Raw genomic sequence first — 25285 nt, 5'->3', positions numbered from 1 at the left:
GTACAACCAGAAATTACAAGTTGGCTTTATTCCATCATGCATAGCAGGAGCAAAATCCTTAGGGGGAACAATTGGCTGTTATTCTCCAGGAAGCTAGGCAGACTCTTCTATAATCGTTTAATAAAGATGTCCCCAAATCAACAGTGCTTGCCTCGCTGAGCAGGGCAGCATAAAACATGTGCAGAACATTGCCCTTTGTAACACCAAGAGAAGGTCTGATTGGTTTTCCATTTATCTTGCATGCTGTTTTCTACTAGAGAGTGATGCTCTAGATCCTAGAATGTTTAAAATCAATAGCGATTCATATCTTAAGCCTTTCTAAACCAATTAAGGGTATCCAGTTAAAAAAGTGCAAATAACTGGTCTTGACAAAATACACAAATATGTGAGGAGGTTTAGATATTAAGAAAGGAGCAGAATTCACAAGCTAGTGTCCTTTGACAAGGTGATGTCAGGCTGTCTTGTACGCTGCTGCCACAGTATGTAGATTATACATTTTGGTAGTCTAATTTACTTAAGTTTTAACTAAAGAAAAGTCCTGAAAGTGTTAGAGCCAAGCTCTTTGCATCTGACCTGCAGGATTTTTTTATAAATGCAAAATGCATCAGCTAAAACAGATTGGTAATTAACAGGATCAGAGCAAACATGAAGAGGAAATTTCACAGAGAGAGAGAGAGAGATTCCTGAAACTGGTCTCTGCTTTGAGACACCCATTGACACCTCTTATTTGTTAGCAGAAGAATCAGTGTTCCTGAGAAAAAGCACCCAAACAGGTCTTTGTGACTGTGCTTGCTAATTACTATTGTCTTTGGTATCCTAGTCTCCCACCATAATTACAGCCCTACACTTGGGAAGCTGAATGTTACAGCAGAAGAGGAAACCGTCAGTTGTGCTTAACACTGGAAGTAATGCAGAGAGACACTGAACCGCTGTGTCACATGTGTCTGGCAGCAGAATAGTGTCAATGTCAACATGACTTGGAAATTTTCTGGGTAGCATGACTTGTCCTGTGCATCAATATTGTGAAATTTTTCTCTTTAACCAGTTTGTACATAGTCTAGTTACTATGCCCTAGTGCAGGGCTGAAGAACGGAGTCCAGCTGACAGGCTGCATCCTGAGCTCACACACGGGCCACTTGGACCACCCATTTGTCAATCACGTGATGTCACCACAACATCAGGTGATGTAACTTCATATGGTGTGGTTTGTTTGGATACCACTTTTTGGACCATAGGCCCCCAAAAGCAGTGAGCAACATTAACACATACATATAATCAACGCACCCCTTCATGGATCACTGCCTTGCCGTGGCGAAGGGGCTTGAAGAACTCAGAGAAGCTATGAACTATGCCGAGCAGGGCACCCAAGATGAACAGGTCATAGTGGAGAGTTTTGACCAAACGTGATCCACCTGGAGGAGGAACCGGCAAGCCACTCCAGTATCCCTGCCAAGAAAACTCCATGGACAAAGACAACAGGCATATAAAAGTTATGACGCTGGAAGATGAGCCCCTCAGGTCGGAAGGCGTCCAACATGCTACTGGGGAAGAGCGGAGGGCAAGTACAAGTAGATCCAGAGCTGATGAAGCGGCTGGGCCAAAGCCGAAAGGACGCTCAGTTGCGGATATGCCTGGAAGCGAAAGGAAAGTCCAATGCTGTAAAGAAAAATATTGCATAGGAACCTGGAATGTAAGAACCATGAACATGGGTAAGTTGGAGGTGGTCAAAAATGAGATGGCAAGAATAAATATTGACATCCTGGGCATCAGTGAACTAAAATGGACGGGAATGGGTGAATTCAGTTCGGATGACCATCATATCTACTACTGTGGGCAAGAAACCCGTAAAAGAAATGGAGTGGCCCTCATAGTCAACAAAAGAGTGGCAAAAGCTGTACTGGGATGCAATCTCAAAAATGATAGAATGATCTCGATACAAATCCAAGGCAGACCTTTTAACATCACAGTAATCCAAGTTTATGCACCAACTACTGGTGCTGAAGAAACTGAAATTGACCAATTCTATGAAGACTTACAACACCTTATAGAAGTGACACCAAAGAAGGATGTTCTTCTCATTATAGGGGATTGGAATGCTAAAGTAGGGAGTCAAGAGATAAAAGGAACAACTGGCAAGTTTGGCCTTGGAGATCAAAACGAAGCAGGGCAAAGGCTAATAGAGTTCTGTCAAGAGAACAAGCTGGTCATCACAAACACGCTTTTCCAACAACACAAGAGACGACTCTACACATGGACATCACCAGATGGGCAGCATCGAAATCAGATTGATTATATTCTCTGCAGCCAAAGATGGAGAAGCTCTATACAGTCAGCAAAAACAAGACCTAGAGCTGACTGTGGCTCAGATCATCAGCTTCTTATAGCAAAATTCAAGCTTAAACTGAAGAAAGTAGGAAAAACCACTGGGCCAGTAAGATACAATCTAAGTCAAATCCCTTATGAATACACAGTGGAAGTGAGGAACAGGTTTAAGGATTTAGATTTGGTGGACAGAGTGTCTGAAGAACTATGGATGGAGGCTCGTAACATTATACAGGAGGCAGCAACGAAAACCATCCCAATGAAAAGGAAATGCAAGAAAGCAAAGTGGCTGTCCAATGAGGCCTTACAAATAGTGGGGGAGAGAAGACAAGCAAAATGCAAGGGAGATCGTGAAACATACAGGAAATTGAATGCAGATTTCCAAAGAAAAGCAAGGAGAGACAAGAAGACCTTCTTAAACAAGCAATGCAAAGAAATAGAGGAAAGCAATAGAATGGGAAGAACCAGAGATCTGTTCAAGAAAATTGGAGATATGAAAGGAACATTTCGTACAAAGATTTCCATAATAAAGGACAAAAGTGGAAAGGACCTAACAGAAGCAGAAGACATCAAGAAGAGGTGGCAAGAATACACAGAGGAATTATACCAGAAAGAAATGGATGTCTCATATACCCCAGGTAGTGTGGTTGCTGACCTTGAGCCAGACATCCTGGAGAGTGAAGTCAAATGGGTCTTAGAAAGCACTGCAAATAACAAGGCCAGTGGAAGTGATGGTATTCCAGCTGAACTATTTAAAATTTTAAAAGATGATGCTGTTAAGGTGCTACACTCAATATGCCAGCAAGTTTGGAAAACTCAGCAGTGGCCAGAAGATTGGAGAAGATCAGTCTACATCCCAATCCCAAAGAAGGGCAGTGCCAAAGAATGCTCCAACTATCGCACAATTGCACTAATTTCTCACGCTAGCAAGGTTATGCTTAAAATTCTACAAGGAAGGCTCAAGCAGTATGTGGACCGAGAACTCCCAGAAGTGCAAGCTGGATTTAGAAGAGGCAGAGGAACCAGAGACCAAATTGCAAACATGCGCTGGATTATGGAGAAAGCTAGAGAGTTCCAGAAAGACATTTACTTCTGTTTCATTGACTATGCAAAAGCCTTTGACTGTGTCGACCATGGCAAACTATGGCAAGTTCTTAAAGAAATGGGAGTGCCTGATCACCTCATCTGTCTCCTGAGAAATCTCTATGTGGGACAAGAAGCTACAGTTAGAACTGGATATGGAACAACTGATTGGTTCAAAATTGGGAAAGGAGTACGACAAGGCTGCATTTTGTCTCCCTGCTTATTTAACTTATATGTAGAATTCATCATGCGAAAGGCTGGGCTGGATGAATTCCCAGCTGGAATTAAGATTGCCGGAAGAAATATCAACAACCTCAGATATGCAGATGACACAACCTTGATGGCAGAAAGTGAGGAGGAATTAAAGAACCTTTTAATGAGGGTGAAAGAGGAGAGTGCAAAATATGGTCTGAAGCTCAACATCAAAAAAACGAAGATCATGGTTACTGGTCCCATCACCTCCTGGCAAATAGAAGGGGAAGAAATGGAGGCAGTGAGAGATTTTACTTTCTTGGGCTCCATGATCACTGCAGATGGTGACAGCAGCCACGAAATTAAAAGACGCCTGCTTCTTGGGAGAAGGGCAATGACAGGCCTAGACAGCATCTTGAGAAGTAGAGACATCACCTTGCCAACAAAGGTCCGTATAGTTAAAGCTATGGTTTTCCCAGTAGTGATGTATGGAAGTGAGAGCTGGACCATAAAGAAGGCTGATCGCCGAAGAATTGATGCTTTTGAATTATGGTGCTGGAGGAGACTCTTGAGAGTCCCATGGACTGCAAGAAGATCAAACCTCTCCATTCTGAAGGAAATCAGCCCTGAGTGCTCACTGGAAGGACAGATCGTGAAGCTGAGGCTCCAGTACTTTGGCCACCTCATGAGAAGAGAAGACTCCCTAGAGAAGACCCTGATGTTGGGAAAGATGGAGGGCACAAGGAGAAGGGGGCGACAGAGGACGAGATGGTTGGATAATGTTTTCGAAGTTACCAGCATGAGTCTAACCAAGCTGCGGGGGGCAGTGGAGGACAGGAGTGCCTGGCGTTCTCTGGTCCATGGGGTCACGAAGAGTCGGACACGACTAAACGACTAAACAACAACATAATCAACGCAAACAATATAAAGCAAAAACTTTAATATTAAGCTATCAACTATGCAATTGGAGTGCTTTCCCAATTCTTTCCTTTATTCCTTGGCAAGTGATGCTTGGATTCAAGCCACTCTGCAAAGAAAGAGGAGGAAGAATTGGGGATTTGGCATCAAATGCAAGTCTCACTTCCAGGAGGGATTAACTTGACCCAGGAGCCCCCAGCAGAGCTTTCATCTGGTGCCAAATTTAAGGACACCAAATGCAAACTCCACTTGCAGAGAAACAACTGGGAACAGCCTTTAATGCTTCTGGTTATTCCTTTGCAAGTGTGACATCAAGTGTTGGAGGAGGGCAGCATGTGCCAAATTAGGATCCCTGCTGAGATCCTAGCAGAGGATGAAAAGACGGTCCTGATACATATTCAGGTAATACTGAGCTCAGGGTTGTCAGCTGTATAGTGTGCAGTACACTATTTTGCACGACTCAGCTGCTTTTCACTATATACCAGTATACCAGACAGTTCGGAGAACTAAGATTAACTATCTAGCATATAGTACTGTGACTGTAAATCACTTCTGCTGCAGATCAAATGGCATTCCCCTTTACTTGCACAAAATGCTTCAGTATTCAGCAATGCTTAACTCAATACAAGAAAACAACAACAACATGATGGAATTTGGCATTCCTATACTCAGTGAGAAATGAAAGTTCAAACATCTGCTAATTAGTTTAAATTCTGTCACATGTTGGTTTCAACACACTTTAAGTAGAGAAGTGAAGTGCCAGTGGTAAAGAAATAATTTGTGATGTTATCTCCTCATTGTAGCAAGCTATGCAATTCTTTGAAAAATGGATAAGGATCCTGCACATTTTCTATGTCAGTCAAGATAATTGTATTTGGGTAAGGCCAAACAATTTTATAGCATTTATATTATTTTCTAGTGTATTACTCTTATCTCCTTATGAGATAGCAGAAGAATCTGTGCAGGAAAACAACAAAAGAAGCCAGAAAGATTATTATTTTTTGCCTGAATATGCTTTTAAAAATAATTATTTATTTAAAATATTAATAGGACAGCTTTCAACAGTATCAATATCAGGGTGTCATACAACATACACTTTTCCTCATGTCATGTGCACCTGCCCATACCTCACGTCATCTGATGTCAGGTCTGGGGCAGGTAAAGCCACAGATGATTAGGCTATCAGGCTAGCCAAGGTAGTCTCTGGAGCATAGTTAGAGGACCCTAACATAATAATCCTGGCTGACCTGAAGTAGCCACACGAAGGCTGATGTCGGGCCAGCTCAAGACCATGACCTCCATGACAACCATGGGTCTCTCTCAGATGGTCATCAGTCCAACACACCAGGCAGGGCACACCCTTGATGTGATCTTTGCTCCAAGTGATATGACAGATGAACTGAAGACATGGGGAGTGCAGTGCACTGCCTTGTCATGGTTAGACCATTGTTTGGATAAGTTTGGAATGACAAAATTCTCAGAATTTTGTAATACAGTTCGGCAACCAAAAATGCATCCATAATTATATTATAAGCAAAAATGCTTATGAAATGTATTTATTGGTGCAAATGATTTTTAAAAATGAACCACATTAGGGGAAATTATGTGTAAAATGTATCTATTAAGGAAAACTGCATGTTAGAATTCAAATTTAGACAAGATACAGAGGACATAGTGAGCAGGAGTGGTTCCACGAAGGGAGGGAAAGAGTTTCAGAAAGGCAAAAAACTGTTAATTAGAGATGATGAAGAGGAAAGGACAAGACTGATGGCCTGTAGTACCTGAGAATTTATGAAATCCCTTCAGTATTGAAACTTTTTTTTTAAGTATACATTTTTTTTAATTGCTATGACTTTTCAATGAAGAAGAGTGTCCCCTTGTGCAACAAATATGTTTGGAACTTACAGATCCCTATCCCTGCCCCACCCCACCCCCGCTACAATTCCCAGTTCCTTGGGAAATAGGTCTTACTGTGAACCTCTTTTAAGAATTGTAGCTCTGAGAGTGGGATTAGGGTCTATGCTTAAACTATAGTTCCCATGATTCTTTGGAGGAAGCTATGGTTATTTAAAGTGGCATGGTGGTGTTTTAAATGCAAAGTGCAGATGGGGCCTTGTTCTGTTTAAGATCAGCTGTCACAATATGTCGTTGTGTTAGGCTGGGGAAGCTATCAGGTTTGGGATGCAGGGACTCCTGCTTGAGCATCACAAGTTGTGGATTATGCTGTCAATCAGACAATTCCGGATATTAAGGCAGTGCAACAATTTCATGTGGCAGCACCAAGCCATCAGCAGTCACCATCTGCTGAAGTACATGATAGCATCATGTACCATGTAAAGGCACTTCAGCCATCATGCATTGGATGCTGTTCTAGAAACATGATATACACAGCTAATCTGATAATATAAATGAAAGGCATGATGGCAAGATGGACGTGCCCAACTTCCTTTGTACAACCAGCTATTGTAGCCATATCAGACCAGCCAGTAGCTGTGTGCGTGTGACTGAAGTGCCTGTTAGATATTTAATCCTGCCTCCAAGAAATGCCATATAAGACTGCATGCCTGTTTCATCATCCACGGTACAAGTTGAATTCTAAAGTAAAATTAGCATGTATAAAAGTGTCCATCCAGTGACCTCATATGAGCTATCAATATCAACTCTACTAGAGATAACCAGTAAGTAATTTAAAATTCCCTGTGCAGCTAGAAGATTAATTTGGCTGCCAGTTCACATATTAGTATCACTTTCAGCTATAAAGAACTGTGAATTGCTGTACTTACTCATGACTGCTAACTACTTCAAGGTACCGCTGAATTGACTTTTACAACATATGGGTGTGTGCTTGGAAATACTCATCATTTCTTAAAGGTGCATGAAATGCAGTGAATGAAAAGTAGTTTATACATCTGATTCAGACAGAAAGAAGATGTGCGTGCAGGGCAGGGAAGCCTTCCAGAAGTGATGCTAAAGTTTATCCATTGTTCTTTATAAAGCAGATGAGCCCTTTCTTTTTCCTAACTTCTATTTCAGGCCTCTTAATGGCTCCTGAGAATACTGTAGGAGTAACATGGAAGCAGTGCTAAAACTGCCGGAATTCCAAATAATAATCAGGCTTAATCTCTTAATCCATCCTCATAGATTTTGTCTCTAAACCTGTTCAAAACTATCTGGTTTATCTACCTGCAGTGTCAGTATAACACTTTGTCTGAAAAGGAAGCTCCTCTGCTTTATAAAGCATCTGCTCACCTTTAGGGGTTCCTTTTCAGCCAACCATGTTCAATGCACAGCCATCAGAGGGTGGGGCTAGCAAGTGGGGAACTTATTTCTAAACTAGCTCCAGATCTGAATCTTTTAGTGTTGTTGTAAATATGTGCATAAAGTAAAGGTAAAGGACCCCTGACAGTTAAGTCCAGTCGCAAACAACTCTGGGGTTGTGGTGCTCATCTCGCTTTACTAGCCGAGGGAGCCGACGTTGGTCTGCAGTCAGTTTTTCCAGGTCATGTGGCTAGCATGACTAAGCTGCTTCTGGTGAAACCAGAGCAGCGCTCGGAAACGCCGTTTACCTTCCCGCTGGAGCAGTACCTATTTATCTACTTGCACTTTGACATGCTTTCAAACTACTAGGTTGGCAGGAGCTGGGACCAAACAACGGGAACTCACCCTGTTGCGGGGATTCAAACCACTGACCTTCCGATTGGCAAGCCCAAAGGCTCAGTGGTTTACACCACAGTGCCACCCAGGTCCCTACAAAAATAGGTGCGTTAGGCAGCATTAATAACAAAATGTTCTATACATATTAATGTGAAACTCTACATAGCTTAGACTACCTGTAAATGTAAATTGGTACTGACATCAAGTTGTTTTCCATCACTTTGGGTGAGTACAGTGAAAACAATGTTTACTTATCAAAATCTAGATTTGTGAAGAGTGTGCATACAATTTGCATTGTAAACCAAACTAAGTTATGAGTATAAAATGAATACAAGGTATGGTGTATATGTTTCCCCTAACTCCCTACTCCCAAAAAAAGCCAAACAAGAGGAGCATTTTGATAGACTTGGTAGGTTTGGATGCAAGAGTCCCAACTTCAATTGCTATGAAGTTTGCTGAATCGAGCATGTCTTGGTTTCTCTGCAGAACCTGTCTCATAGGTTTGTTTACTGATGACATGTGTTTTACAAAAACAGTAGCTAATTAAACCCAGAGCCTGGCGTGCTCTGGTCCATGGGGTCACGAAGAGTCGGACAGGACTAAACGACTAAACAACAACAATGAAACCCAGGATCTGATCATTTTAAAGTGAAAACTCTCTTGGAAGTGTCTCCTCCCCGGGGTCCAGTCTTCTCAAACTTTTGTATCATATAAGCAAAAGTTTCCTTTCAAATCTGCTGGCTACCAATTTGACAAGTTTTGTGTTTCTTCCATATTTAATTCATTATAGTTACCTAAGAATGCTTCTGTATTTGTTAATAACCCTTAGACTAATGTGTTTCATTGACAAATTTAAAGTCTGCTATCTCTCAAATGAATTTCCCATTGACATTTGTAACTGACTTATTTAACAATTGCCTCTTCAATAATATTTCAATATTTCAGTTGTTAGGTAAACTTTGCAAACTGAGTTATGCAATCCTATTTACCTCTGTGTTCCATGGGGCTAGCTCCTAAGTAAGTACATTTAGAATTATAGGCTGAAGTGGCTTTCAGAAATTAGGCTCCATGTCTTCAAAGCAGAAGTGCCAGCTTACGAGGATGATGGGGCAATGTCCCAATTTCCCAGTGTCAAGCATGTGATGTATCAGTAGGTCACTGGGCCAAGAAGCAGACTCTGTCCTTATCCAGTGGCGAAGTCTGGGCTCTCAAATTTCAACAGCGACCTGTGCAACACTAAAATTTGGCATTTCCCCCACCTCCAGCATTGTTGTGGCGCCTCCTGCAGGACTCTGCCCAGTGCTGCTGGACTGGTCATGCTACCTTAAAACTGCTTCTGCCTTATCTCAATGGTATCCTTTCTATGGAGAAAAGGAAAGTGTAGGTGCACTTGGAGACACTGTTGTCATGAGTACAAAATATGGGATGGCCCGGCCTTTGCTGACAGGGATCTGACAGTAGGCTGCAATGTGCTTCTGCATGCAGACTGCACAGAAAAATACTCTGCTCCTTGAAATACGTTTTGCATTTCTGAAGTACATTAGCTTGATGTAACAAAAGTAGCCAGTAAGTTTTCTCTTAAAACAAAGTGTCGCACCCTTTAAGAAAGGAGAGGTTGTTCCCTCCTGCCTTTCTCCTGCTGGACAGACACTAGATATCCTGGGGATACAAACTTGCAAATCCAACAATATGCAGCCAGAAGCACATGGTGTCTATACACATCCTAAGTCTGCAGATGGGTTGGAGAAATTGCTTTTTAAGAAGGAACATATTAGTAAGCCAGAGTGTCTAGACTATGCTGTTGTATGTTTCTTTTCTAAGCCAAGCAATTCAGTCCAATCTATTTTTTAAATTGTTTATCCGGCTAAACTGAGCACTGTGGAACATCGGCAAGTGCCCATCTCAAAAGGAATTGTGCTAAAGTTAGAAACCCGATTTAGGTCCCATGCTGCAGCTGTTTCCTTCCTCGCATGTGCCTTGGACACGTTGGTGTGGATCAGATTCTACCTATGGAAGAAACAAAAACAGCAGGCAGAAAAGGGAAATGAGGGTCAGAGAGTGGGCTTTGATAGTTTGCGCCAGACTGGGGATCTTGGGAAGTTCTGTTTCTTCTGAACAATGCGGAGAAAAACACATTTTCCATGGGGGGGAAATTGCTGTTACAAATAGCTGCCTGACAATGGAGACAAGCACTGTGAACCTTTTAAGTCAGGGATTTAAACAATGCTATTGGTCTGTATTATCAAGCAGAGCAGACAGACAGATAAACAATGAGCTTTCAAATGTGTTTCTTGTGGTTTCTATTTCCCTGACTGCAGGGCTTTGTGTGTGTGTTTTTTCCAGAGAGAGTTTTAGGAATTGTTACAGAACTGGCAGCAAAATGCCAGACAGAGATAAAATGAACTGCATGGTATGCTTATTTTGCATCAGTACTTTGCATCTGGTGCTCAGATGTATTTTTTCCCTCAGTTGGAAGCAATATAAAGTATCCTGCCATTTATACACAAAACTTTGCACATTGCTTTGGATGCTTCTACAGAGTTCTACATATTACAGGTTCTGTCCTGTGTGTCCTGCCACAGGGCCTATGGGTGGGATTCCACTTGACTCGAGAGCCATGTTTCCACAACAACAAACATGAGAGCACAGAGACAGTTGTGCGGAACAAAGGAACTCTATACAATTTCCATATCACCAAACCCTTCATCTCCACAACACAAGGCATGTGCATAGCACATGGAGGGAGCTGCTTCATGCGCAAGAAAAAGGAAGGGCTGGAGCTCAGTGAGGCTCTTCCAGGCAATGGTCCCATTCGCAGTGGGGGGGGGCTATAATATTTTAGAAGGAAACACAGAACTTTAAAATTTATATCTGTATGGTTTTTAGTAAAAAAAAACTTTTTACAAATAAACGTACATTTCTATGAGTGTATTGTGTATATAAGTGTGTACACACATGTGTAATTTCTTTTATTTATTTTTATTTAAAAGCATTTGTGTACCACTCAATATTACAAAAATCTTTAAGCAGTTCACAGTCTAAACACAAATGTCACTAAAACAAAAATATAACCTAAAACTAGTTTTAAAAAAGCAATATAAAAACAAATAACAGCAAATAAAACAGAAATTCAGAAGATTCAGACATGGAAAACAGGGTCCAATCATACAACTCAGGGAAATCCTGTACAAAATGTTAAGTGTGCACAAGAAGGAAATGTTAAGTGTATCTTGCCCCAGTTTTGCATACGTGTTCCTTGGCTAGGGATAGGCCGCGTGAAGTAACTTGCCAAGTTTTCTGCTAGGGGCCTAATGAGTTATTCAGTCTCACTGGGCATCAGGTTCAGGTCCACAAATAGAATCTTTTTGTCATTCAAATCTCATTACTGCATATGTCAGATTTTACACATTCTGTGTTATGTTTTACACATACATAGTTACCACCACCCCTGCTTTTCTGTTAGGTTTTCAGAGCAGTTAATATTTCAAAAAATAAAACAAACCTTTCTTCCACTAAAAAGGAATCATGTCACAGTGTGCTTTTTCATAAAGGAATGAGACACTTTAGAGACAAATAACCAACTTCAGGAGGCTGTAAATGTTTAAATGCAGCTTTGTTGCTTTTCCCTCTGGATACTCCCTCAACAGGGAGAAAAACAGGAAATGAGTGGTTATTTTAACTGAGCTGTTCATGGCACAAATACTAACGTGATTCATACAATTTCCCCAACTTGCGCTGAATGCTATTTCCACCTTTAACTCACAGAACTATTCTTTGAAAAAGAAGATTGTGTTCTTTAAAACTAATGATCCATTTCTTTTGTGTAGGCAGCATGGCTGTTTTGTGGGCAGTTCAGTTGTACATCACTGCAAAAGTGTTAAGGAATGCTTCAAATTGAAATATATATAAACCTTGATTTTTTTAATTTTTTTTTATTTCTAAAAGGTCAAGTGCTGTAAATACTGGCCGGATGACACAGAGATATATAAAGACATTAAAGTTACTCTAATAGAAACAGAGCTCCTGGCAGAATATGTTATTCGAACATTTGCTGTGGAAAAGGTTAGTGTTTAAAGATATAGTTTCTCATATGTTTCTAATCATGTCTGTGTTAAAGTTGCAACATCTTTAAAGTCAACCCTTTTTCCAAACTACTTTGTGGGTAATACTCTACTGCCCCCTAATGGTGAGGTCAGGTCCCCCCCCATTTAAACAGCAGCATGTTCCTCTCCAATGGCTTATGAAATAGAAGTGGGGGCAGGACTTTAAATAGCAATTGTGCTTTAAGAAGTGCCACGTTAAGGAATTCCTGCTTTTGTTTTCTTTTAAAATGCTTTCTGCAACATTCCCCTTTCTTCTCTTTTTATTCAACGATGGATGGCCAGAGAGGTGCCCATGAAATCCGAGAAATCAGGCAGTTCCACTTCACAGGTTGGCCAGATCACGGTGTACCTTACCATGCTACAGGACTTCTAGGATTTGTCCGGCAAGTCAAGTCCAAAAGCCCACCAAATGCAGGCCCGCTGGTTGTACACTGCAGGTTAGTGCAATGAAAAGGCCTTCTGGCATGCCTAGTTGAGAAGGTCACTGTCTAATTTTATCCTTTTAAATTAAACACGCACTGGGCTGAGCTGTTTGTAGTCAATGTTAATTTGAATGCCATTTTTTTTCAACCACTGCTGATCGACAGACAGCAGTCTGTAGACAGGTTACAATGATCTATAGCATCCTTAATAAGAAATTGTTACCCTCAAATGTGAAAGATGTCAGCTACATTGCTGAAAACCCCTAATGATATATTTAAGGCACATTCAAATGATGTTCATTACGTATGCCACTCAAGAATCTGATTTCAAATTCAACGGCAAGCACTTTCTGAACTTTTAACTCGTACTAATTGTGCTTTTGTATTTACAGCGCCGGTGCTGGCAGAACTGGGTGTTTCATTGTGATTGACATTATGCTAGATATGGCAGAAAGGGAAGGTGTTGTAGATATATACAACTGCGTCAGAGAGCTTCGGTCTCGAAGAGTTAACATGGTGCAAACGGAGGTATTCCCATCACCCTTTCCTGCTCCAGTCTCTCTCCTTGTGCATAAGAAAAATGCATTTCATTTTACCAGAAGTTAGAATTCACATCCATTTAGGTGATGTGCCCTGTTGCTGCTTCCTGGCATTATTTAGCATCAGCTGCTTGTGTCCGATAGAGATGGAGCCATGCAGAAGGCTTATAATATGCATTAGAGTGACACAGTAAAAGTGGAAAGAGAAGTCACAGAGTGAGAAATGAAGTAGGGAGGATGAGACCACAATGGGTGGCAATAGGGGTTGTTGGCAAGGTGAGGCTGGGGTGCATCAGGAAATATTTTGCAGTGCAAGTGACACCTAAGGAGAGACTTCAGCAAGCAGAGGAAACTCATTTACTCAGTACTGTAGAGAGTTTTCTATTAAGTAACCGTGGCTGGCCAGTTCCTTATTGGAAGCATAAATGCAGTACATGAAGTCTCCTGCTGTTGTTTCCCAGCAGCTGGAGCTCAAGAGACATGCTGCCTCTGATCCTGGAAAGTAATGTGCCACAATCAAGGCTAGTACTCATTGACGGCATTCTTATATGAGATTCTCTAATCCCTTTTAAAAGCCATCTTAGTTGGTGGCCATCAACACCATCATGAGTTCCATAGTATAGCTCTGCCCTGTATGAAGAAGTGCATTTCCTGCTGCAGCTGTCAGGTCACTGATGGTGGTGGGTTGAAAGCATATACACTTCTGCAATGAGGAGAGAACAAAAATGGGACTAAGGGGAAACTAAATGCAGTCCGGAGTCGTAAAGTAGAATAACACCTGCCCTTCATATTTAGTGGATTACAGTAAATATGTAACACTGTAGTATTGTACTATGATAACGGATACTATAGTTGGTTTTTCAATAGCATGTGCAAAAGCTGAAAACCACATTTAGTTCTTCATTTTTTCATTGGGAAAGAAACCTATCATTTATGTGGGTACTATCACCTATCTCTTTACTTCTACAGGAACAGTATGTATTCATACATGATGCAATATTGGAAGCTTGTCTGTGTGGGGATACCTCTGTTCCAGCCTCTCAAGTTAGATCTGTATATTATGAAATGAACAAACTGGACCCTCAGACCAATTCAAGCCAGATCAAAGAAGAATTTAGGGTAAGCCATGGGCCATGGATACATTTTTAAAAGCACAACAGGACAATGGCCTTTGTATCATAAGGTTTATTTGTTTGTTTTAAAGTGTGAGACCAGAATCTTTCATTATTCTCTGAAGCACAGACTCTCTTTTAAAATTAAAGATACTCATAATCCTATTCTGAAGGCACATTCATTGCCAATCAGCTCTTCCTCTCATATTGTATTGTTGTTGTTGTTGTTTGTAGACCCTTAACATGGTGACTCCAACTCTGCGCGTGGAGGATTGCAGCATAGCACTTTTACCACGGAATCATGAGAAGAATCGGTGCATGGATGTGCTTCCTCCAGACAGATGCCTACCTTTCCTCATCACAATAGATGGGGAAAGCAGTAACTACATCAATGCTGCACTGATGGATGTAAGCACCTGTCCTGATGTTAATAGTCTGGAAAATACAGAAAAGCAAATTCAGCAAAAGGGGGCTCAATTTTTGCTCCTGAAAAATGACTCCCCTCCAAAAGTCTTTCAACTTTTGGATATATTTTATATTCTAGATTTGTTTTATCAAATCTATGTTTATAGATATTGTTTAAAGTCTGAAAGCTTTATTAAGAGAACTAGAAAGTGGGGATGGGGAATATTGACAATGGAAATGGCTTAGATGTCTTATCTAGTACTTGAATATTAATTATAATAACACCTAAGAGGGAAAAGAGCTATTCAGAATGTCAAAAAAAGTACAATCCTGTGCATGTCTACTCAGATGTTTGTCATTAACATACCACAATAGGATTTACTCCCAGGTAATTGTGTAAACAATGCAGCCTAAGTCAACCAAACAGCATAATGAAAAGTTTGCAGCAGTGTTTTAGTTTTCTTTCCTTTTAAATTTCATAGTAATTAACGAAGGAAAATAATAGTTGCCAGTTGGTATAGGTAGAATGCAAGCCATTACGTCAGTCACTCTGTTCATTTCTGAATGAGTGAACATTTCCTAAACATGATTCTTTCTCCCTCCTCCGCTCCCCCCACTCCAGTTAAATGCAGCCATGGAAGTTTTAATAGCACTAATAGGGTATCAGTACAAGGATACTTAAACATGTTTTACACTCTCTAGAGATTTGTAGAGTATCGCTGACATTTTAGAGCAACAGTAATTAAGGCTGTCACACATGCCAAGAAAGCAGACTTTGGAGAAGAATGAAGACATTTAAAATAACCTTCCATAAAAGCAATCCTTTAAAGAGTAATAAAAGTAGTATGCATTTATATAATGTTCTCTGAGGATTAACCTGATTGTAATAAAGGTGTGCAGAAAGATTGTGTTTAGGTAGGGTCGTTTCATTGACATCCATTGATGGTTGCCATCATCACATATCTAATGCAGCCACATGATTGGTGGGTGGCAATAAAGATGTCAGAGATGCTATGGGAGTGGCTGGTGGCGTTAGTAGATTTCCTCTCGTTTCTGCAGGTGTCATACTTTTGGCTTTGGTGCTAGTTGAGCATGGGCTTGCAACTATGTTGTTCCTCTATTAGCCCTGACATAATAGTGGCCATCTTAACTGGACCATAGGATTTCCACATAATATTTGGTTAATCTGTTCATTGTTTCTAATATACAGTATGAGCAGACCAGAGGTTCTGGCTAGGTTCCATTCCTCCCACACTACACCCCTGCTCTACCCACCTTTTGGTAGTATTTATTTAATGTGCAGATTTCAAGAGTGATAGGTACTGCTGGTTCAATGATAATACTACCATAGCACCAGTGTATATTGAGGCTCCATTCGTGTAGGTGGGATCTCAAAACCAGCCATGTCCCTGTCCAACGGTGATAAAATTGCTCCATTGAATATTCCAGCTCCATTCAACAACTGCTGCCCCTTCCATGAAGTCTAGCAAATCATCAGATTTCACCAGTAAAGTTCAGCTAATAAACACGTCTGTACATGTCCTCTGTTTCTCTCTCCCATGCTGCTCTGAAGCTATTCAATACCGCTGGCATCTATTAATGCCCTTATACTTGAGTTCTCTTTGTTGCAGCTGATACTTCCTTATTAAAGCTTTAATCCTGACAGTTTTGCTCAGTGGAATTATCTTTTCTCTTGTTTTACAGAGCTATAAACAGCCTTCAGCTTTTATCGTTACCCAGCATCCTTTACCAAACACCGTCAAAGATTTCTGGAGACTGGTTCTAGACTACCACTGCACATCAATAGTTATGCTCAATGATGTAGATCCAGCACAAGTAAGTCAAAGAAATGAGTGGAATGAAACATCATCATAACTAGCATCTTCTCATTTGTAAAGATCCGTGCTGTGAAAAACTTGATGCTCAAACCTAGCTCCTCCAGTCCCAATAATTTTAACTGATATTGCATCCTTTTCAAGCCAAGACTCCTTCAGGCAATGTATTGTAGAAAATTGTTGTTGGAACTGTAGCTCGGACTGTTACTCATTACTCATTCCCATTCTGACCATTAACAAAATGCCAGTCGACTGGTTTTAGTTGCAGTTCCTTTTATGCAGCTGTTCCATTTGCAGTACTGGGGAGGAACACTGGAAACAATTCATTTGTTTAGTGGAGTAATTGTCAACAGACCAGTTATAGATAAGCCCCAAAGCTGTAACTTTTAGTTAACTTATTTTATTACATGTTTAATCATGTTTTATTTATTACATTTGTATCCTGCTTTTTGTCCAAGGAACCTTGTGTGTGTTCTGCATAGAAATTAGTCCACGCTATTCTAGCAACAACCCTGTGAAGTAGATTAGAAAGAAAAATAGTGACTGACATAAGGTCTGAGGTTTTATTGTTGAGAGGGAAATTTGAAGTTTGGCCTGAGTCAGACATTATCCATCATACTACGCATATGAGCTCAACTTCTATTCCTTGGGGGTTGAAGTGCAACTTAACTGCAACTGATATTATCTTTCTGAAGAAAACGAGCATTGATCAGAGTCAAACCTTTTCTTTTTTAATTGGATAAGGCTTTATATGTGTATCTCCATTGGAACATCCCCGCCCTGCCCTCCGTGAAATATAATGCATCAATCGGAGAATAATGCACTATATTGATTGTAGGGCATGCCATTTTAGGGGGTCTTCAATGAGGGGTCTTAAAAATATGTTTTGGGGTGTGAGGAATTTAAATCTATTATTTTTGTCATTGGACAACATTTAGCTTGCTAAGTCTACATTAGCAAGCACATAAACTGCTCTCAGAAAACCAAAGAATTTTAATTTTACTTGCTTAAAATGTCAGATAATACTATAAAAAAGTTTCTCTGCATAAAACATATCCTACTAAATATACAATACCTTGTAATCATAAAACATGAGAAAGTAGTGACATCAGTTAAACAGTTCTTAATCATGTTTCTCATGTGTATACACCCTGCTTGCTGCCTCTGTGACTTGTTTCACACACCTCTCTCTAGACTGAGTATGACAGGGCCACTGTAGAACTTGTATGGGCTCGTCAATTACCTTGTAAACTTACTACAGTGGAAGTAAACATGTCAAAGGATGTTCATATACCCCATCAGACTAGTCTATCATCTCAAACAGGGATGAAACAGTGGGGTTGATAGAAGGTGTCAGAAAGATATCCCAGTGTCTCATCATTTTCACCCCTCAAATTAGTAATCTTTTGGACACCAGCTCTGCACTCCTCACTGTCATCTGAGCACAAGAGTGCCTGCATTATCATTTCTCTGAATGCATACCCTGCTGAGCTCTGGATGCTTGCAAAACAGCATCCACCGCAGCCTTCCTTTGGTAGCAAAATGGTAGCTGCCTATCTTGGCATTAGACTCAAACAATGGATGCAAAATGCATAATTCCTGACCACTGTTCCTCTACAATTTCATGCCCATAGTATGTACTTCTTAATTAAATGTTTTAACTAAGCAGTGTTTGGAGTGGATTCATCATGAACAGTTTTAATAGTTACAGGAAAGTATTTGTATTAGCATTAGAATAATTTTGTTATCATTTTTATGAAAATCATCACTAATGCAAGTCAGTATTTACAAATTGCAGACACTCCCCTTTTATATTTCTAAACCCCAGCCACACTGAAATGCAAAATCCTTGTTTTTGTGCGTGGGTAGGTTGTTTTTCAGAGTGAAAGAGGAAAGGCTCCAGGGACCTAGACTTTTAGCTGCCACTAAAATGCACATTTGAATATCTGCTCCCTGATTTGAATATACAAGAGCACTAAGCTGTTTTAGCTTCCCATTGGTCTTAGCTGCCTTTTAAAACCGCTGCGGCATGCTTGCTCTCAGGTACTACATCTGCTCTGGTACTTTCACCAATGTCAGTTACAAGATTTTAATTAACAGATTCAACTCAGTATTCAAAGGGTAAAAAGGACGCGGAAAATGGAAAGGGAAAGAGCAATCATAACGTTCATTTACACTTTTAATTTTAAATAACTCCTTTATCCCTATATTGCATTAGTCACACAGACTATTCATTAGATTGGTTACCAGAACATAGTAAAAACATTTTGTTCATACACTTAAAGCTAAATCATAGTTTTGTATTATGTTCAAAAAGTCCTAATATGAACACAGTCCTCATGCTAGCAGGAAAAGTTTCCTTTTGTGCTCACTTCACTATTGTTCCCAAGTCTTGCCCAGGAGAATTCCTGGGTAAGTACATCCCTTGGAAACCCTCCATATTTTTTTCTTTTCCCACTGTGTCAGGTGTGTCTGTTTCTACTAAAAAATTCATAGCTCACTTATAAGTTGATTTCTGGGAATATTGGAAGGTGAAGGATTAAACAGCCCTGTAAGACTGTTCAACCTACACAGCGTTATCTAACATGTAAATCAACCAGAATACAGCTCTGTAATGTCTGTGAGCCCCTCTGGTTACTATTTCCCATACTTAAACTTTCTGGGACAAATTTTCAAAGGAGAAACAAGACATTCACAAATATAAAAATCAGCAAAACTTCCAGGCAGCTCTGGTATTATCCAGTAGTGGTGAACTGAAAGCAAAATGTTGCCTCTGGGAATTTAGTAACGGATAGGGTTCGGTTTCCAGCTATGAACTGTTTATCATACCCTGGGGATAGAGACTGGACTTCTGGTGGTGTGTGCGCCTCAAATAATGCCCAACACGTTGAGGTGTTTGACAGCACCCTTGCATGCTGTCACAGGCTATTGCTAAACTGATGTTTAATGTCAGAAATCTGTCACTCCAAATGCCGAAAAGGTTTAAGAATTTAGCAGCAAGAAATACTAGGGCAAAATTGTATAAAAGAAGATGAGTATAGTTGGACTAAACCAAACCCAATTCAAAATCTGGTTCTGACCTAAGGTTCTACATTGTGCTCAAATATCTCCAGGGACAGCATCTCCAATATGACTATCCTAGATAGAATGCTCTCCTCAGAGAAATCCATCTGTGTACTTCCCTGGATGCTTCTCAGAAACAGGTGGAAGTTTTTTGTTCTGCCAGACATTTAGGAATTAGCCTGAGAGCTTATTGCAGCTGGTGTTCATTTTTAAATTATTGATTTTATACAGTTATAATTAGATTTATTTTATCGTTTCATTGAAAGGGGTCCAGAAATGCTGTAAATAAATAAACAGAAATAAAAGTCTAGTAAAAGGGTTGTACATCAATTATATACCCACTGATTTCCATGGAACCTATACATATGTAACTCTGTACAAGATAGTACTATGTGAGAATTAGAATCGTTCCTGTGTGATTCGGCAAAGGTTTTGTAACATTGTTAATGAGCAAAAAATATATTAAGGCTTAAAATGCTGACTTTTTGTTGGAAGCCTGCAAAATAAGTTACGATCCATAGCTCCAATGGGGGTCCAATACGCATATGAAGCTCTATACATAGGTAGTGGCATACTGTTGCATGCCACGCCATCTGACAAGCGGTGAGAATTGTGCACTTACCCCAGGGCTCAGTTTTCTTGGAAGAAAGGTCAGCAGAGATCCTAGTGTCTTTTAAGATACATGATTTTATTTAGGATGGAAGGGCTCACAGCACTGACACCTCTTCATTAGTCAAAGCTTTGGCTCCTCTGTCGCCAGCATCTCCTTACAGCTCACTCAGACTGCAACTCTCTAGCTTACACCCCGCCCCCACTGCACTTTTGGATGTTTGTCACTTAGATGCAGCTATTGCAACCCAGCTCATCCCTTTGAAATGGCACTGCAGTGGCCATCTGGTCTTCATCTTCAAAGAAACTTGCCTGACCCCTTCCCCAAATAATATATGCATTTGTATTTATTTGCATTTACTGTATTTGAACACTACACTAGTTTTTACATTTTAGTACACGTTACCTGGCCAGAAAACTGTGTGGCAAATTTTGGAGAATTGTGAAGGAAGGCTGTCCTTTGGTTTGTGTATTATTTCAGAAAGGGCAGATTAGGTATGTTCACCTTCAGATTTGAACTAAATCAAGCTTCTTCCTCATCTCTACTCTTTAATGCTGGGAAGTGATTTAGCATTTGGAGCATTCCCCAGCACAGAGAGGGACAGGGCACCCGTTCTTCTATGGAGCGCTTTGGGCACATTGGCCCACCTGTTCACATGTGAAAGCAAGTGGATTAAGCTATAGGGCGACATGCCGAAACATATTTTGTAGATAATATGTCTATGTGTTTATTGATCTTTTTGTTCTACAGTTGTGTCCACAATATTGGCCTGAAAATGGAGTTCATCGACATGGTCCTATTCAGGTGGAGTTTGTTTCTGCTGATTTAGAAGAAGACATTATCAGCCGGATATTCCGAATTTATAATGCAGCAAGAGTAAGGACCTTATTCAGTTATTTGTTTCTTGGAAGATGGTCAAAAAATCTAATTCACATGTGGATTTATAACAAATAATAATAATTATGGTTCCTAGCTTTATTGAGTTCCTTTGTATTGCGCCTGATGTTAAATTGAAACAATTTTTTTACATGTAAAACTGTATGCTCAGAATGCAATGCTCAGAAAAGGCCTACTTAGCTAAACAATAATCATCTACTACCTCCTACTTAAGAAAATATTGTAGAAGTCTACTCAGCTCTTTTTTCCAGAGTTTTCTTTTAAAATTATTGTGCTTAGTAATGAGAGGGACAAAATTGGCAAGCCTTTTTATTTGGTGATATATGTAGATAAGTTTCCAAAAATTAAGGGGGCATATTAGAACTTGAGGTTTTGAATATTTCCACACCCTAGGGTTGCAAGATACAGCTTAAAAGGCTTGAAACCTCTTTTGGATATTTTTCAAATCCAAAGTACCAATTGAAACTTTCTTTTATCTCACAGCATTCAGAAATGTAAATCAAGATTATTGAATATGTAGGATTGTCAAGAATGAGAAAACATTTCCTTCCCTTTCTAAAAAATTAGTAGAAAGAATTCATTCACATATAAAATAAAATGTGTCTTTGGAGAGAGATGCTAATGAAGTGATGTTATTCTGAATATGTGGGTCTTTATTTGGCTTATTAACAATCAGTCATCACACAACGAAAGTTCATTCTGAAAATTTGAAAATGATGAGCATATAAAAAGGGCAGCCATAATTGGAGCTATATTGCAAATTTCACTTTGCCTAGCTGGTGATTGCTATAATATTGGCTCTTGCAGCTGTACCATTGTTCCACTCTAGTATATTTGTATATTCAGCAGTTTAGAAAATCATCTTAATATATCTCTGAGATTCAGAGTCATAACTCCCAAATGAAAATTCCTGTAGCAAATAACAAGTAGTAATCTGCTTTAATAATCACTGTTGATGAGAGCATGTAACGTATATATTATTTGGATGTAGAATAAATAATGCTGTCTTTTTATTCTTCTACTGGTTGGGTCCCCACAGCCCCAGGACGGCTATCGAATGGTGCAGCAATTTCAGTTCCTAGGATGGCCCATGTATAGAGACACTCCTGTATCCAAACGTTCTTTTCTGAAACTCATACGTCAGGTAGACAAATGGCAGGAAGAATACAATGGAGGTGAAGGCCGTACAGTCGTCCATTGCTTGTGAGTGAATATTGGCCACTAGTTTAGATGGCTTTAAGAGGGAAAAAAGACAAACATTAGGCTTGGTTTTGGCACAGAAACTGCTTGGGTTATGCTGTATGATGACCTCTGTTGGGAGAGAAACAGAGGAAATGTTAATTCTCCTTGACTTCTTCAGTGACTTTCAATACCATCGACCATGGTATCCTTCTGGAGTGGCTTGTCCAAGCTCAGAGTGGGTTTCACCACTTTGTGGTGGTTCCAGTCCTACTTGGATGGTCATTTCCAGAGGGTGATGCTTGGAGAATGTTCTTCAGCCCTGTGGAGCCTTCAATGTGGGTTCCTCATGGTTGATCTTATCCCCCATGATGTTGAACACCTACATGAAACGTCTTGGAGTACATTGCCAGCAATATGTTGATGACTCCTCCTTTACATTTGCAGGTGTGGTAGTGGATGTGCTGGACCTTTGTCTTGCCTCTGTAATGGACTACATAAGAGAGTTCCAGTACTTTTTTTCTAGAAAAATAGCAATAGTTTTTATGCTTTATATTTGATGCTTTTATATTGTACACCCTGTGATCTTTAAATGAAGAGCAGTATAGAAATTGAATTATTATTATTATGATAACAACAGTATACATTATTCCAAGGGTGTTCATACCATGATATGATACTGTATTTCAGTCTCTTATTTTGCCTTTATTCATCAAGCTTATCCACCACACCTCAAGCTATCCCTCTTGCTCTACTACAGCTTTTTAAAAAATCTCCTCATCCCTTACTTATTCTACCAAGCACTGACTATTCACTTTCATCTCTGCCCCACTCCCCTTCCTAATGTAAGGTGTCATTGTTGGGGGGGGGGTTAAAACTGCTTGCTATGGTTCCCCCCAAAATTATCACTTGCCCCCTGATCATGGTGTCTAGTTTTACCACTTGTTGAATAGAAATTATAATTCCTAATCTTGTGAGGTTTCGCTTATTAATGGTTTGAGATCCATATCTGGGAGGTCCTTTTAAAATGCAAATTGATATCATCTCAATTATTTGTAATATTAAATGGCTGTACCACATCTCCTGCACACACGCATATACATCACTTCCAGGCAGCACAGAAAGTGGGGGAAACCATCCAACATAATCCTTTTAAATGACTTAATTTTAATTAAAATGCTCAAAGAATGGCACAATATCATCCAGTATTTGGCAGTAGGGAACATTCTTTTCATGCTGCCTGGATGTGACAGATGTGCCATATTGTCACTTCCTTTGAAAATCAACCATTTGTGAGTTCTAGCTTTAAAAAGCTGCAAGCTAACTAGTCTGCACTCTGGTAATTATTAAGGTTTATTATTTTCAATGAAGTGGAATCTAAAGATGCTAATTAGAATAGTTGTGGAAATAATAGAGTTTCCAGAAGGAGAGAGATTATCTATGGTTATTTTTAATTTTCAGAAGAAAGTTTTATTAAATGCTATATCTAATCATGCATCTGAACACAGAGGCCTCACATTTTTGTTACTCTCAATCTGTTAAAACATGTCTTAAGAACTAGGATCCAGACCATGAGTTTGTTTCCATGAGAGCCAGTGTGGTGTAGTGGTTAAGAGCGGTAGTCTTGTAATCTGGGGAACCAGGTTCGAGTCTCCGCTCCTCCACATGCAGCTGCTGGGTGACCTTGGGCTAGTCACACTTCTTTGAAGTCTCTCAGCCCCACTCACCTCACAGAGTGTTTGTTGTGGGGGAGGAAGGGAAAGGAGAATGTTAGCCGCTTTGAGACTCCTGAAGGGGAGTGAAAGGCGGGATATCAAATCCAAACTCTTCTTCTTCTTCTTCCACTACCCCAAGCATAGATTCCTGGTTAGTATGGGCCATGGGTAGTGGATATTCTAATGGAAAGCCTTAATTGTGGTTCAGGCCAGTAGAGGGAATTTTGGAAGTTAAAGAATTAAGGGTCCAGAAAAGGAAGCATGTAGTTCTGCAGCCTGCTTCTGATCCCCCAACCATGGTTGGGAGTATTGAATGTGAATTGGCCCCTGAATTGGATCATGATTTAATTCAGTTCCAAAAGTAAAGTTCTTTTCTCTGCAGCCACTCTTCCTACTTATTTCCACAAGACAAAAATAAGAAGTTTGGGAATTTCTCATACCTTCGGTAGTGTGTAGGTTTGTTTGTGGGTTTTTAGAACATCGAGCAATTAGAAATTGCATCAAAATGAGGATAGTTCAGCTAAATGAATCTATATATAATCTTGATACTGATCAATTGTGGTAGTACAAAACATTAGAACATAGGAAACTGCTTTATCCCAGGTCAAAATATTTGTCCATTTAGCCCATTGCTTTTACTCTTGACTGCCAGAGGCTCTCCGGAGGCAATGAGTTAAAATGTAATCAGATAACGTGGAATTAAAGAGGTTTTATATCTACAAGAAATAAGACCAACAGGTGGACTTCACTTTGATCTGGACCATTTTATATATTTTCTTGTACTGGAAGAGTTAATGGTTTTTTAAAAAAAATCCATTTGAATTTAATTTTTATAAATAATTGTAAGTTTGTTCTTCAGTTGTTAAAAAACCATTTAGTTACCTTCCAGGACATGTATGAACTTTGCGTGTCCACATGTAAATATGGTATGGCCAGAGATTGCTTCAATAACAAGACTGTCACAAAAATTCCCATCACCCACCTTGTGAAATAGGCTGGTGTTGTTTAGAAGCAATAGTCAAGAAAGTAAGAAACATATAGTTTCAGCGCTACACCAAAATAGCCCATACCTGAAATCAGGCTATGGGACCTAAATGCAGTAGATGCTCTGTGAACCCTCAAATAGTGTCCTTATCACAGTCCAGGTGGATTGGCACATCAACATATGTCATACTGGGGTTTTGGGGTGGGGGTAGACCCACATGTACTATTAAGGGGAAATAACACAAAGCTACA

The 25285-nt window shown here is 39.9% G+C and overlaps 1 protein-coding gene and 1 long non-coding RNA gene across 5 annotated transcripts in view; one reads left to right on the top strand and one right to left on the bottom strand.

Annotated features, from left to right (window-relative positions):
- The window catches only part of PTPRM (protein tyrosine phosphatase receptor type M), a 428935-nt gene that overhangs the window by 401122 nt on the left and 2528 nt on the right, over positions 1 to 25285 (top strand). For all 4 annotated transcript variants that reach the window (XM_079982864.1, XM_079982863.1, XM_079982862.1 and 1 more), the window contains 8 exons: positions 12115 to 12231; positions 12555 to 12709; positions 13087 to 13222; positions 14203 to 14352; positions 14580 to 14753; positions 16455 to 16586; positions 21009 to 21134; positions 22195 to 22358. In XM_079982864.1, coding sequence (XP_079838990.1) covers positions 12115 to 12231; positions 12555 to 12709; positions 13087 to 13222; positions 14203 to 14352; positions 14580 to 14753; positions 16455 to 16586; positions 21009 to 21134; positions 22195 to 22358 — 1154 coding nt within the window. The remainder of the gene's footprint in view (positions 1 to 12114; positions 12232 to 12554; positions 12710 to 13086; positions 13223 to 14202; positions 14353 to 14579; positions 14754 to 16454; positions 16587 to 21008; positions 21135 to 22194; positions 22359 to 25285) is intronic.
- The window catches only part of LOC307219648, a 38502-nt gene continuing 27860 nt past the window's right edge, over positions 14644 to 25285 (bottom strand). The window contains exon 3 of the long non-coding RNA XR_013840478.1: positions 14644 to 14780. This is a non-coding gene — a long non-coding RNA (uncharacterized lncRNA). The remainder of the gene's footprint in view (positions 14781 to 25285) is intronic.

This window comes from Podarcis cretensis (genome assembly GCF_951804945.1).
Source record: "Podarcis cretensis genome assembly, chromosome: 7".
Taxonomy (NCBI): Eukaryota; Metazoa; Chordata; class Lepidosauria; order Squamata; family Lacertidae; genus Podarcis; species Podarcis cretensis.
Note: the sequence above shows the minus strand (reverse complement) of the source record. Positions and strands in the feature narration are given on the sequence as shown.